This window comes from Arachis hypogaea, chromosome 3, assembly GCF_003086295.3.
Source record: "Arachis hypogaea cultivar Tifrunner chromosome 3, arahy.Tifrunner.gnm2.J5K5, whole genome shotgun sequence".
Lineage (NCBI taxonomy): Eukaryota > Viridiplantae > Streptophyta > Magnoliopsida > Fabales > Fabaceae > Arachis > Arachis hypogaea.
In genome coordinates this window covers 120,503,477-120,514,859 of record NC_092038.1, presented here as the reverse complement: position 1 = coordinate 120,514,859, position 11,383 = coordinate 120,503,477, and the positions used below count along the sequence as shown (strand labels likewise).

The 11,383-nt window shown below is 36.1% G+C and overlaps 1 protein-coding gene across 1 annotated transcript; it reads right to left on the bottom strand.

Moving 5' to 3' along the window:
• Window positions 1-852: 852 nt before the first annotated feature.
• Window positions 853-7,843, bottom strand: LOC112791120 (probable inactive ATP-dependent zinc metalloprotease FTSHI 2, chloroplastic). The gene is given in 14 exon segments (XM_072233385.1): window positions 853-1,036; window positions 1,038-1,192; window positions 1,283-1,339; window positions 1,430-1,552; window positions 1,658-1,736; window positions 1,847-1,932; window positions 2,042-2,200; window positions 2,287-2,427; window positions 2,585-2,749; window positions 2,836-2,937; window positions 3,156-3,328; window positions 3,534-5,131; window positions 6,740-6,821; window positions 7,362-7,843. Coding segments are annotated over 12 exon segments (2,670 nt in total). The 5' UTR covers window positions 4,906-5,131; window positions 6,740-6,821; window positions 7,362-7,843; the 3' UTR covers window positions 853-978.
• Window positions 7,844-11,383: the final 3,540 nt, after the last annotated feature.

Genomic DNA, 11,383 nt, shown 5'->3' with positions numbered 1-11,383 from the left:
TAGAAAAAAAAAAAGAAGTCTGCGTATGCTTGCTGGAAGAAAAGAAAAAGAAAAAAAAGAGAAAAAAAAGAATTTGTACAAATTAAAAAAAATATCAGAGGAAGAAAAAAAAGAAATATAAATAAAAAAAACACATAATTTAAAAAATTATTATACCAATTTCGATAAACTTAAATAGATATTTTACTTAAACGAAGAACTTTATTCTAAATTATAAACCTTCAGTCATGCAATATGCACCGCTATCGTTTGGACTCCGTGTGTCTTTAATATTTTTTGTATATATTTTGGTTCACCAATCACCAACAAAGAGAAATTCTAGTTAGTAAACCTTTTTTTATATATTAAAAGTGTTATCTTTCAGCATGAGCTTAATTTTAATAAATTAATTAGTCAGATTTATGTACTTTAATTGTTTTTAAATAAAAAATTTTAAAATTAATTATTTTCATGAATGTAGTAATATATAACTAAATATCCATACACATTCTTTTACAATAATAATTTATAAAAAATCAAATTTATATTTAAAATATTAATTATATCGAAAATTTGTGTTCACAATATTCATTTTTATTATTATTATGTTTTTTTCACCATTACCACTTACCACCATCCATTACATTCATTAAAATGCAATAAATAAATTAATGAAGTGTTGATTTCAGATTAAAAAAAAGTGTTTTTGGCTTTTGTAACTTTGGATTCCGAGCCGCCGAAAACTCCCAGCACTAAGAAAAATCCGCTCAAATTACCAACACGGCCAGAAATAATGAGCTTTGAATTAATTATTAATTATATACTATGGATTTAACTAGTATTCTAAGAGTATATTTTGAAAATATAATAAAATAATTTTAATATTTTTATGTATTTAATATATTAAAAATTTAATTTTTATAAAATAATTTTTTTTATATAAGGTACAATAAATATGACTATAAAGTAAACTAGTCTAAAAATTGGTTGTGCCATTTCTTAAGAGTTGCTCTTCAAAGCTGTCTGGTTTTCATCATTACGAAGTTGTTGGAATTCTCTGCTTGGCAGCTCTAAGGTCAAGAATGCTGGGAGGCATTGGTTTTATGGAGCCATGCAAGTCCACCAGATGAAAGAAGTCTTGTTTTGTTATGTTTTTCTTCTCAACAAGTTCATTCACCACTGCATCCATCAGCACTTTATTTTCATGTAGGATCTGTTTATGCAAAAACAAAGCAAGCTCGCTCTTATTAATCAACAAGAAATGAAATGAACTTGTTGAAATTGTTCATCAATCACAGCATACCTCTTTTGCGCGTTCATAACACAAGTTCACAATCCGCATTGCTTCCAAGTCAATGTCCTGACAATGAAATGCAACAAAGTGTGTTATTTCAATTATGTGGTTGCAATGAGAAAATTGAAGTTGAGACTTGAGAGAAAGAACCCATACGTTTATCCGGTCTGCCACCCAGAAATTGGTAATTCCATGGTGCTTCTCTGAAAGCCCACCAAGAACAAATATCCTTGCTGCGGACCTCGCATTGTCTGCAGTTTCGGCCCATATCGTACTCAACTGAAATATTATAAAACAAGTTAAAACAGCAACCAAAAAGAACCAATGAAGCAAATAAAAAGGACTGAGGAAACTTGAGGAAAGCAAGTAAGAATTTTATCTTACTTGACCACTCCCAAACCAAATTTCATCGGCTGCACGGGGAGCTAGTTGAACCGTAATATGATCCAGGACAGATTGTCGACTGCATGACATTAGTAGTTACAAATTAGAGAAACAATAAAAGGCTCTAAACACAATTCTATAATAGTGCAATGTAATAAAGTTTAATTGATCTAAGAAAAGAATCCATACGTGAGCATTCCTTCGTTAAATTTGATAGGATCCATCTTCACCCGCACATAACCCAATTCCCTACCAGCTCTGGGAGCAATTGTGACCTACATCAACAGCAACATAAAGCTAAAATGTCAATTTTTTCCACCAACAATCAATCGGATAAGGTGAGATTACGTCAATTACAAAATGGATATAGTGTAAATTCCATACAAACTCGATATTTTTAAGATCAGGAAAGTTCACAGCTACGACAGCCATTGCAGCCTCATTAATAGCTACTTGCTTCCAAGTCTCCATGCTTCTCTCCTTTTTATCCAGCATTCCTCTTTCTTCCATTTGTGCAGCTTGTAACAAGTCATCAGTAGTAATCTGCCACAGTGAAATGCAGTAAACAAAAGTATGCAAGCTACAATTGGTGGTCTGACTATCAAATCCTTTTCAATAGGAGATATTACCTCAGTCCTTGAATCCCGCATCATGTTGATGGCAGCAACCTCAACTATGTTAGCTAGCTCTGCACCAACCATGCCATCAGTCATACTAGCAACAGCAAAATAGTCCACATCTTCTGCCATTGGCTTTTTACGAGCATGGACCTATCAAAGTATCACAAGGAAGGCAAAGGAAGAAAGATTAGTCAAAAATCACAATAGCCAAGTTTTGAAAGGATAACCATAAACAGTATTGTATACTTGAGAAAACTGAAGCCTGAAGCCAAAAACCACAGATGTAACATAGTAGAGGAGGAGCAACCTTTAGAATTTCTATGCGACCAATGAGGCCAGGCTTGGGAATAAATATTTTTCGATCAAACCGACCAGGTCTCACAAGTGCAGGATCCAGAATGTCTGGTCGATTGGTGGATGCAATAGTGATCACCTCTCCTCTTCCTTCAAATCCATCTAAGCACACCAAGAGCTGGAACATTCGGTAAATAGTAAACATCAACCAATATATACATACTTCATGAAAGCAGTTGGAAGTTAAGTGGTGCCATGTTTAACCTGATTGAGAGTAGCATCACGTTCCTGTCCACCTGAACCCTTAATCAAGCCACGCTCCCTTCCCACAGCATCCAGCTCATCAATGAAGACAACAGATGGAGCCTGAGAAAGATTGAAGAAAATTGTTGGCAATTGAATGCAAAAACTAAAGCAGAAGAAAGTAGGTAAATTTCAGGTGATTCTGTAAAAGTGTAGCATGATTGGAAACAATAGACTACTTTATGCTTAATGCAAATAAATAAAAGAATTGCAAGAAACAAGATCTTATTTTACTCTAAAGAAAGCAAGAGCACAATGACAAAGCCAAAACAATCATATACATTTTCCCTGGCTTCCGTGTAAAGTGCTCGCACACGAGATGCCCCTACACCAACGTATATCTCCACAAATTGTGAAGCGGAAATAGAGAAGAAATTAACCCCTGCCTCACCAGCCACTGCTTTTGCCAGCAATGTCTTTCCCACCCCAGGAGGGCCACAAAGAAGTATACCACCTGATAATGTGACCAATCCAACGTTTAGAAAATCAAGTATAAAACATAAGCAAATTGTGTTTTACCCTTTCCTTCTTTCTTTATGTTAAATGAAAAACGTAGAACCTGTAAGAACAAACTGTATGCGAACCACCAAATAGGCTTTCCCTAAGGCTAAGGCAGTTCAAATTAATGCATTCTATTATCAAGTGTTGACTGGAGTTACCTGGTATTTTCACTCCTCTCCTTCGGTACATTTCCCCGTGAGTAAAGAACTTGACAATCTCCTCCAATTCAAGACGTATCTTACCCAGCCCTGCAACATCACTAAACTTCACATCTACACCTCTCTCTAAATACTGAGGAAGACTCTTGTTCTTGTTCTTAGCTCTCCGAATGCGTGCCCCAGACTTCATAAACTGCTTTGCCATCTTCAAATAATCATTCTGCTCCTCCCCTTTCTCATGCTCACTCTCATCATCATCATCATCACGTTCAACACCCTCCATCTCCTTCTCCAACTCCCTCATCTTCCTTCTCTCCTCAGCCTCAGCTCTCTCAATCTTAAGCCTATCCTCATAATCCTTCTTTTGCTTCCTATAATTAAGCACCACAATCCTATAGAAAATGTAGAAGAAAACCAAGCCAAGTGCATTGACAACATTAGGATTATTTGCCAAATCATACCAAAGATCAGCCATCCTCACATAATTATCCCTTGCCCGAATCAATGACTCCTGATACTTCCTCTTCCTTATCTCCTTCTTTCGCCGCCTCTCCTCGGCCTTCCTCTGCGCCTTCTTGGCCCTCTCCAACTCCTTCCTCTCTTCCCTCATAGCTTTCAGCTCCTCTTCCCTCTGCCTCTTAAGTTCCATCCTCATCTCCCTATACTCTTTCGCCTTCTTGGATTCTATCTTCGGTTTCTTCTCAGCAAGCTTAAGCATAAACTTTTCAATAGCAGGTAGCACCGGACCCCTTGCCCATATAGGAAGGGGCAAGTTAGGCCTCTTAAGGGGTGGTGTGTATGTATTCATACACAAAGAACCAATTTTTAATTCATCCCATGATTCCCAAAACTTCCTATGAGTCTCAAACGATGGCAAAACCGTCCTGAACACTCTAGAGTCTTCTAGAACCACCAGAACTGGTTCGGCCTTTTGCCTCAAGTTTATAGAACCGGGCTTAATTATGTGTCTGAGCTTCTCAGCCTTCTTTAGTTCAATAATTTCGCTGTAGGGAAGACGATCAGAGACCACTGGAAGACCCTGAGCCCATGACTTCAGCTCCTCCAGCGTCAAAGCTTCGGCCTTTTTGGGTGCCCTTTTCTTTCCCTTCACGGCGGATTCAGCAGCAAGGGTGGTGGCTTGTGGCAGGGAAGCAGAGATAACAGTAAGGGTCACTGTAAGCTTGAGGAAACTGATGTTTTTGTTGCGAGTTTTATCTTTGTTGTCGTCATTTTCGGGTTCTGGTGTTTGAATTTGGGATGATACAATGGAAGTGGAATTGAGGCGTATCGGAAAGGTTCTGAATTTGGAGTTTAGGGATTGTGGGAAGGGAGATGAGGAAGGAGGATAACGGAGGAGGAAAGGGGAAGACATGGGAGTGTTACGCAAAAAGAAAGGGGTATTGGTATTATGCTACATTAGGTTGATAGTTGGTAATGTAGGTGTTGCCATTGTCATTGAAGATGATGAAGACGAAGATGAAGAGCAAGTTCAGTAGTTCTGAAGAAGGGTTTTCTCAGTTGTCTTCTCTTTGGATAAATGTCATGCACTCACTGAGGGCGAATGAGTAAATTACGAGCTTGTAATTCAGGGGTGGATCCTTCAGAAAAAAATTGGCAGCATCAATTGTTTCATCTCAACCATTAAAATCAACCGAATCAAATTAACGGTAAAAAATAAAAGCACAAAGTGACAAATATATCCCTAAAAATTTATATTTTTGACAGATGAATCTTAAAGAAAAAAAAGTATTAACGAAGTCTTTTACGATAATACCCGTGGACAAATTAATTCAAATTAAAATTTTTTACCCTCGTCATAGGAGCTAATTTGGAGGTAAATGTGTCCACATCTACTATTCTGGAGAACTTTATTACTTTTTTTCTTTAAAAATTAATATATCGAAATAAAATTTTAAAAACTGGACTAATTATTAAATCACTCTAATTATTAATTTAATGGTTTATTAATCTAACCAGTTTAACCAAAATAATTATTTTATAATAAAATAATAAATATAAATAAACATATTAAAATATAACCTTTATTAAGCTTGTTGATATTGATAATATACTCCAACTTAAAATGAAAATAACAAGAGTTGAAGTTTTGATTTACTTCGATACCATGTCAACGACCATCTCATCTTATATATCTAAAACTATTTCAAAAACTTGCACCCAAGGAAATCTATAAAACTGGTGCCTGAAGTTATCGTTTATAAATACACAAACTTACTCATATTATAATGCACAAACTTACTTAGAGCTTATTTTCAACTTAAAATATATTTTTTTTAAATACGCAAAACTACTACTTCCCTACATATGCATTCTTGAATATCATACCGTGACATATCCACAATCTGAACTTAGGTTCTGTTGACCCACACTTATCTACTTTGCCGTTGAACTGAACCGGAAACACGAAATAAATTTACAGATAAATTCTAGTTTCTATCCCTGCCAACCCAAATTTCAGCACCTCTAAATTCTATTAAAAGCTCAGATACTAATATGCAAGGTTAATTATTAGAATGTGGTCCTCAAAATCTTAGTAAAACAATATAATTTTGATTCAGCAACATTAAATCAAGATAATCCATATTGATCAGCATCATGCCATAATTCAGTTTTACAGAGTTTTAATTTATTGTGTGGTCTATATATTTCAAGGTTTTAAGAACCGGACCGATCATCGAACCACTCTAGTCACTGATTTGGTTTGGTTTGGTTTGTTTGATTTTTTCAATTAATTCAAAAAAATACTACCATACTTGTCTGGTCTGACACATCTAGCACTGAATGCTTGTTTAAATTGATGTAATCCCAAATACAAGCCTAACATAATCTTTAACCAGGAAAAGAAAAAAAGACAAAAGGGGAAAGCATTATTGATTACAGATGAAGGAAAAAGAAAGCAAAACATAACTACATAAGAAAAAATATAAAAATAAATAAATAAGCACCTTTTTTTGTTCTACTCCTTTGATTTTGCACACCAATTCATATAGTTCCCTTATGTTCGCCTAAAATATATTAGAGAAACAGCAAAGCAATAATCAGAACTACGTTGGTCTAACATTTCAATTATCACATTATGCCAAGTTAGAACCAAAGTAGATGGCCTTGGATTCGATACTCATCTATACTTAGTGCAACATAACTGCAAAACCAACAAGACAACCCCATATGAAATCAATTGGTACCTTTTTGCTTAATTTTACAGTTAACACACTGTTATCTCTGGCATCAGTCAACTTCCTCGGTAATGCTGGTCCACCTTTATACCTAGACCATGGTAAACAGAAATCTATTACATATTCTACAAATCATGAAATCAAGCGGTAGTGACCATCAGATGACACAATTGAAATATAACCTTAACCGCCCAAGTTCCAAGACTTCTCCATTTATATGTTACCTTCATGATGTCAATACTAAACCTATTAAAAGATAGCAGATACAATGACGGAGGTAATCTAATACTTCAAATCTGCTTCCATTTTCTCATTATTCAAATTTATCCTACCATACTGATTTCAATCTCTTGCTATCAGGATCCAGAACCTCCAAGACTTGATAAATCATACTAAATCACTTCAAAAGTAATTTTTTATTTTATATTATTTTTCTAGAAAAACTAATAATAATAATAATAAACCAGAAGCAGTTTCAGATAAAGTTTTCAGATATTATCACTTTATCAGATAACAGATATTCAACAATACTAACCATACAAAGTACAAACCAGGCATTTTCAGTAATTCAACAGAACAGCAATTGAAAATGAACAACAAACAGAACAGCAATTTCAGTCAAATTACATACCTGACTCAGTGGCTCGGGATCCATCTCTGACTTGAATCGGTGACTGGGTGGGAGGTGTTGTGTTGTGGGTGACCAGAAACGCTGCTGGGTGGTGGCGTGGTGCTGTGCTAGGTGGTGGCGTGGTGCTCTGTCCGCTGGGTGGTCCTGGGTGAGTGGGTGGTGCTGTGCTACTGCTGGCCTGCTGGGTGCGACTGTGCGAGGGTGGTGCTGGGCTGCTGGGCGCTGGCTGTGGCTGGGGCTTCGGGGTGCTCTCTCTGTCCGCGAGGAGGTCCTGGGAGCAGTGGGAGGAAAGATTCGGCGGCCCTGGGCGGAAGGCTTCGCGGCGCTGCAAGGTGGTGGGAGGAACGGTCTCGCTGGCGCTGAGGGTGTAGAGAGTGAGACTGTGATAACTGAGAAGAGAGGGGCTAGGTTCCGTTTGGGGGGTGGGGCGTGGGGGTTACTGGGTCAGAAGAAGTTAGGTCACGTTCATTTGGGGCTGGGGTGGGGGACTTGGTTTTTTTAGGGTTTTTTTACTTTACCGGTTCGGTTCGATTAGAGTTTTCATTGTCAGAATCAAAAACCGGACCGAACTACAGTAAAAACAACAAAATATATTTTTTTCAGTTTTTAATTTATTCGATTTTCGATTTTTATCAGTTTTGAACACCCTTAATTAGCCTCTATATCTGGGTCATCAATCCCTATGGAATTCTCGAAAATGATTATCCTATCAACCTCGTCACCTTTAAGTTCCTCACCACCAGGAGGAAGGAGAGACGACACAAACCTTTTAACCATCGGAAAAGAAAAACAAGCAAATGAATCATGTGATGCATAACCCACATAGCCAAAATCATTATCACTACCCAGGCCTGCTAACAAGCTACAAGTCAACAAAAAAAAGCACTCACTCGACGTATATATCACAAAACTCTGCCTTAAAAGACTCGTCTTGCTTGCTCACACCATACCTGAAGTAAAAAAAAAAAAAAACAAATAACAAAGTCAGCTAACAATGAGCAGTGAATCAATAACACAGGCAATGCAATTTATCATCAAGCAGTAACCCAGTAACAAAGTCATCAAAATTGAAATTTATCATCAAGCAATGAACAAAGCCAATCAACCAAGAACCAACGCTGAGCACTGACTGAGCATTCAAGACATTACCTTCGATTTGGTGTCCATTAGATGTTAACTTCCATCTAAAAGTGTCCTCACCTAGCTCTCGATTTGATGCAGGTCTGATGTTTAGAGTTTCAATGATTTGTTTAGGGAGATATTTGCTGAGTAGATTTAAATTCCATTCACTTAAGTTGTTTACAAATTGTATTGCTGAGAGATTTTTTTCTGTATCTGAAACTGTTACTGTTGCAAGCTCTATAAGCTTCCATCTCCTTTCATCCACTCATCCTCCTAAAAGATAATTTGCTCCCCAATGTCTAAAGCCCAACCAGTTTTCTCATCCAATTTCCTTTGTAGTTTAGCAAGTTTCTTCCATAGAGCTGAGTCCGATTTTTTGCTGACCATATCCTGCCTTAATGGCTCCCCTTTATTGTACTTATGAAGAAAGACTTGAACTTATAATGATTTAGGATCCGTCCTTAGTCTTTAGAGGATTTTTAGGAGGAAAGCTTCATTAACAGCTTGTAATTTTCTGCACCCTAGTCCTCCTTGTTCTTTGGGGAGGCATAATATTTCCCACCTGATGTGATGCATTTTTTTCTGCTCTTGCATTTCTCCCCATATGAATTTTCGCTGTAATTTCTCTATCTCCTTGCAAATCCCATTATGCACCTTGGAATGTTTCATTTCAAAGTTCACTATAGAACTCAAGACTGATTTGGCTAGGGTGACTCTCCCAGCTAATGAAAGGCATTGAGCTTTCCACCCCGGCAACTTCTATTTGACTCGATCCAAAACATGTTTAAACTTTTCTTGCCCCGTCCTTTGGTTTGTGAGTTTGAAAACGGCAGATTCTTTTAATAGTTTCCCTTTATTCTCTTTTGACATTGTTCGAGAAAACAATGGTGGTTTTTGGCCTCGCTAATTTTCAGTCCTAATGCACTGCAAAATCGATTTAGAGTCCTCTCTATGTTCTCCATCTATTCCATGTTATCCTCTGCAACAATCAATAAATCATCAACAAAAAGGAGGTGCAAAATGGCTGGTCCATTCTGACCAACTCTGATAGGCTTCCATGTTAGCTCTTCCACGTTGTCCTTTATAGCTTGAAAGAGCTTGTCCAGAGCTATGATAAAGAGGTAAGGGGATATTGGTTCTCCTTGTTTAATACCTCTTGAAGGAGTGAAATCATCTGTTTTTCTTCCATTCCAAAGAACATTATAAGTGACTATAGAGATACAAGTCATAAGAATCTTATTCAGCTTGTCTAGAATCCCAAACTCTTTAAGATAGTCCTGAATAAACTCCATCTTAAACTATCATATGCTTTTTCGAAGTCGTATTTTATTACCATAAAACCTCTTTTTTTTCTGAATTTCTTCATTATATGTGTGATCTCTTTTGCAATAAGAATGTTATCTTAGATTCTTCGACTAGGTACAAAACTAGATTGATAAGGGATAATTCGGTTCTCCAAAGCTAGCTTTATTCTTTCTACTAAGATTTGAGTCGTGCATTTGTAGCAAACATTCACAATGCAATAGGACAAAATTGAGAGATGTGCTCTGCCATCTATATTTTGGGTATGAGGGTGATCAAAGTCTTATTTAGATGTTTAATCAAATTAGGATCTAACCAAACTTTTTTCATTGGTGAATAACACTCCTTTTAATAGTCTTCCAATTATCTTTGTAGAACAAGGACAGGAACCCATCTGGCCCAGGAGCCTTTTGGGAATCTATGTTGAATATGGCTCGCTTAATCTCACTCTCTATTGGAGTGGTAGAGCTAATATATTTTTCTTCATTGATGGGAGGGTAGTTGTTGCGTGTGTTGATATAATCATAGGTGCCTCCCTCTTCCTTATAGAAGTTTTTGTAAAATTCTACTGTATGTTCCCCCAATTCTGCTTTATCTTCTATCCACTCTCCCGAGAGGCCTTTCAACTTTATAAGCAATTCTTTCTTCTTCTAGTGATTGTTTTGGTGTGGTAATATCAAGTATTTCGATCTCCCTCAACAATTCAAATCTTTCGAGACTTTTGCATCCACATAACCTCTTCCTTGTTTAAGATTTTTTGTAGCTCTTTATTAAGGTTCTTCTCTAGTTTGTCAAGATGGTGATTTGAACTATAGCTGGGTAATCTTTAGATTCGTCCTATTTTGTTTAGAAGCCTAATTTTAGTCTTTTCGATGTGGCTAAAAATGTCTCTATTCCACTTTAAGAGATTGCTAGCATGATGCTTCAAGGTTGGTCCCAATTGGCCCTGATCATTTCAGTTCATCTTGACAAAAGTTTCAAACTCAGGGTGGATACCCCACATTGTTTCAGACCTAAATGGCTTCTCTCGTCTCCCTATAATTTGGTTCTTTTTTGGTCATGACTAATTTTTTTTGTTGGTCATGATTTAAAGTTCAAAACAAAGTCATAATCAATAAGCAATTCTTGACCTATCAGCCTAAATCAATAGGCCTAACGAGTCCAACAGTAGAAAAAGGCTTGCTGTAGTTTTATGAGGCTTGATGGCAAAAAACGTTGTTTATAATTTAAATAAGATATTTTGATTTCAAATCTTAAAAATAACAAAAAATTTATGAAAGTTGTTTATCATTTTCTGTAATAATACTAGTTAAGTAGTTATACACTAAATACTTTTTATAAATATATAGTTTTTATTAATTAATCATATATTTATTTTTAATTAATAGAAAAATGAAAATACGCGTTGGTTGTTAAAAAAAAATTAATTATTTTGTTAGTTTCTATAATTTCACCAAATTTGCAATTAAGTCTTTATATATTTTTTTCTTTCAATTAAATTCCTACACTGTTTTTAATTTTGTAATTAGATCCTTTTTAGTGTAAAAATTGTTAGAATTAACTAAATATTTCTCAGCAAATTGAAGATATCCATAATT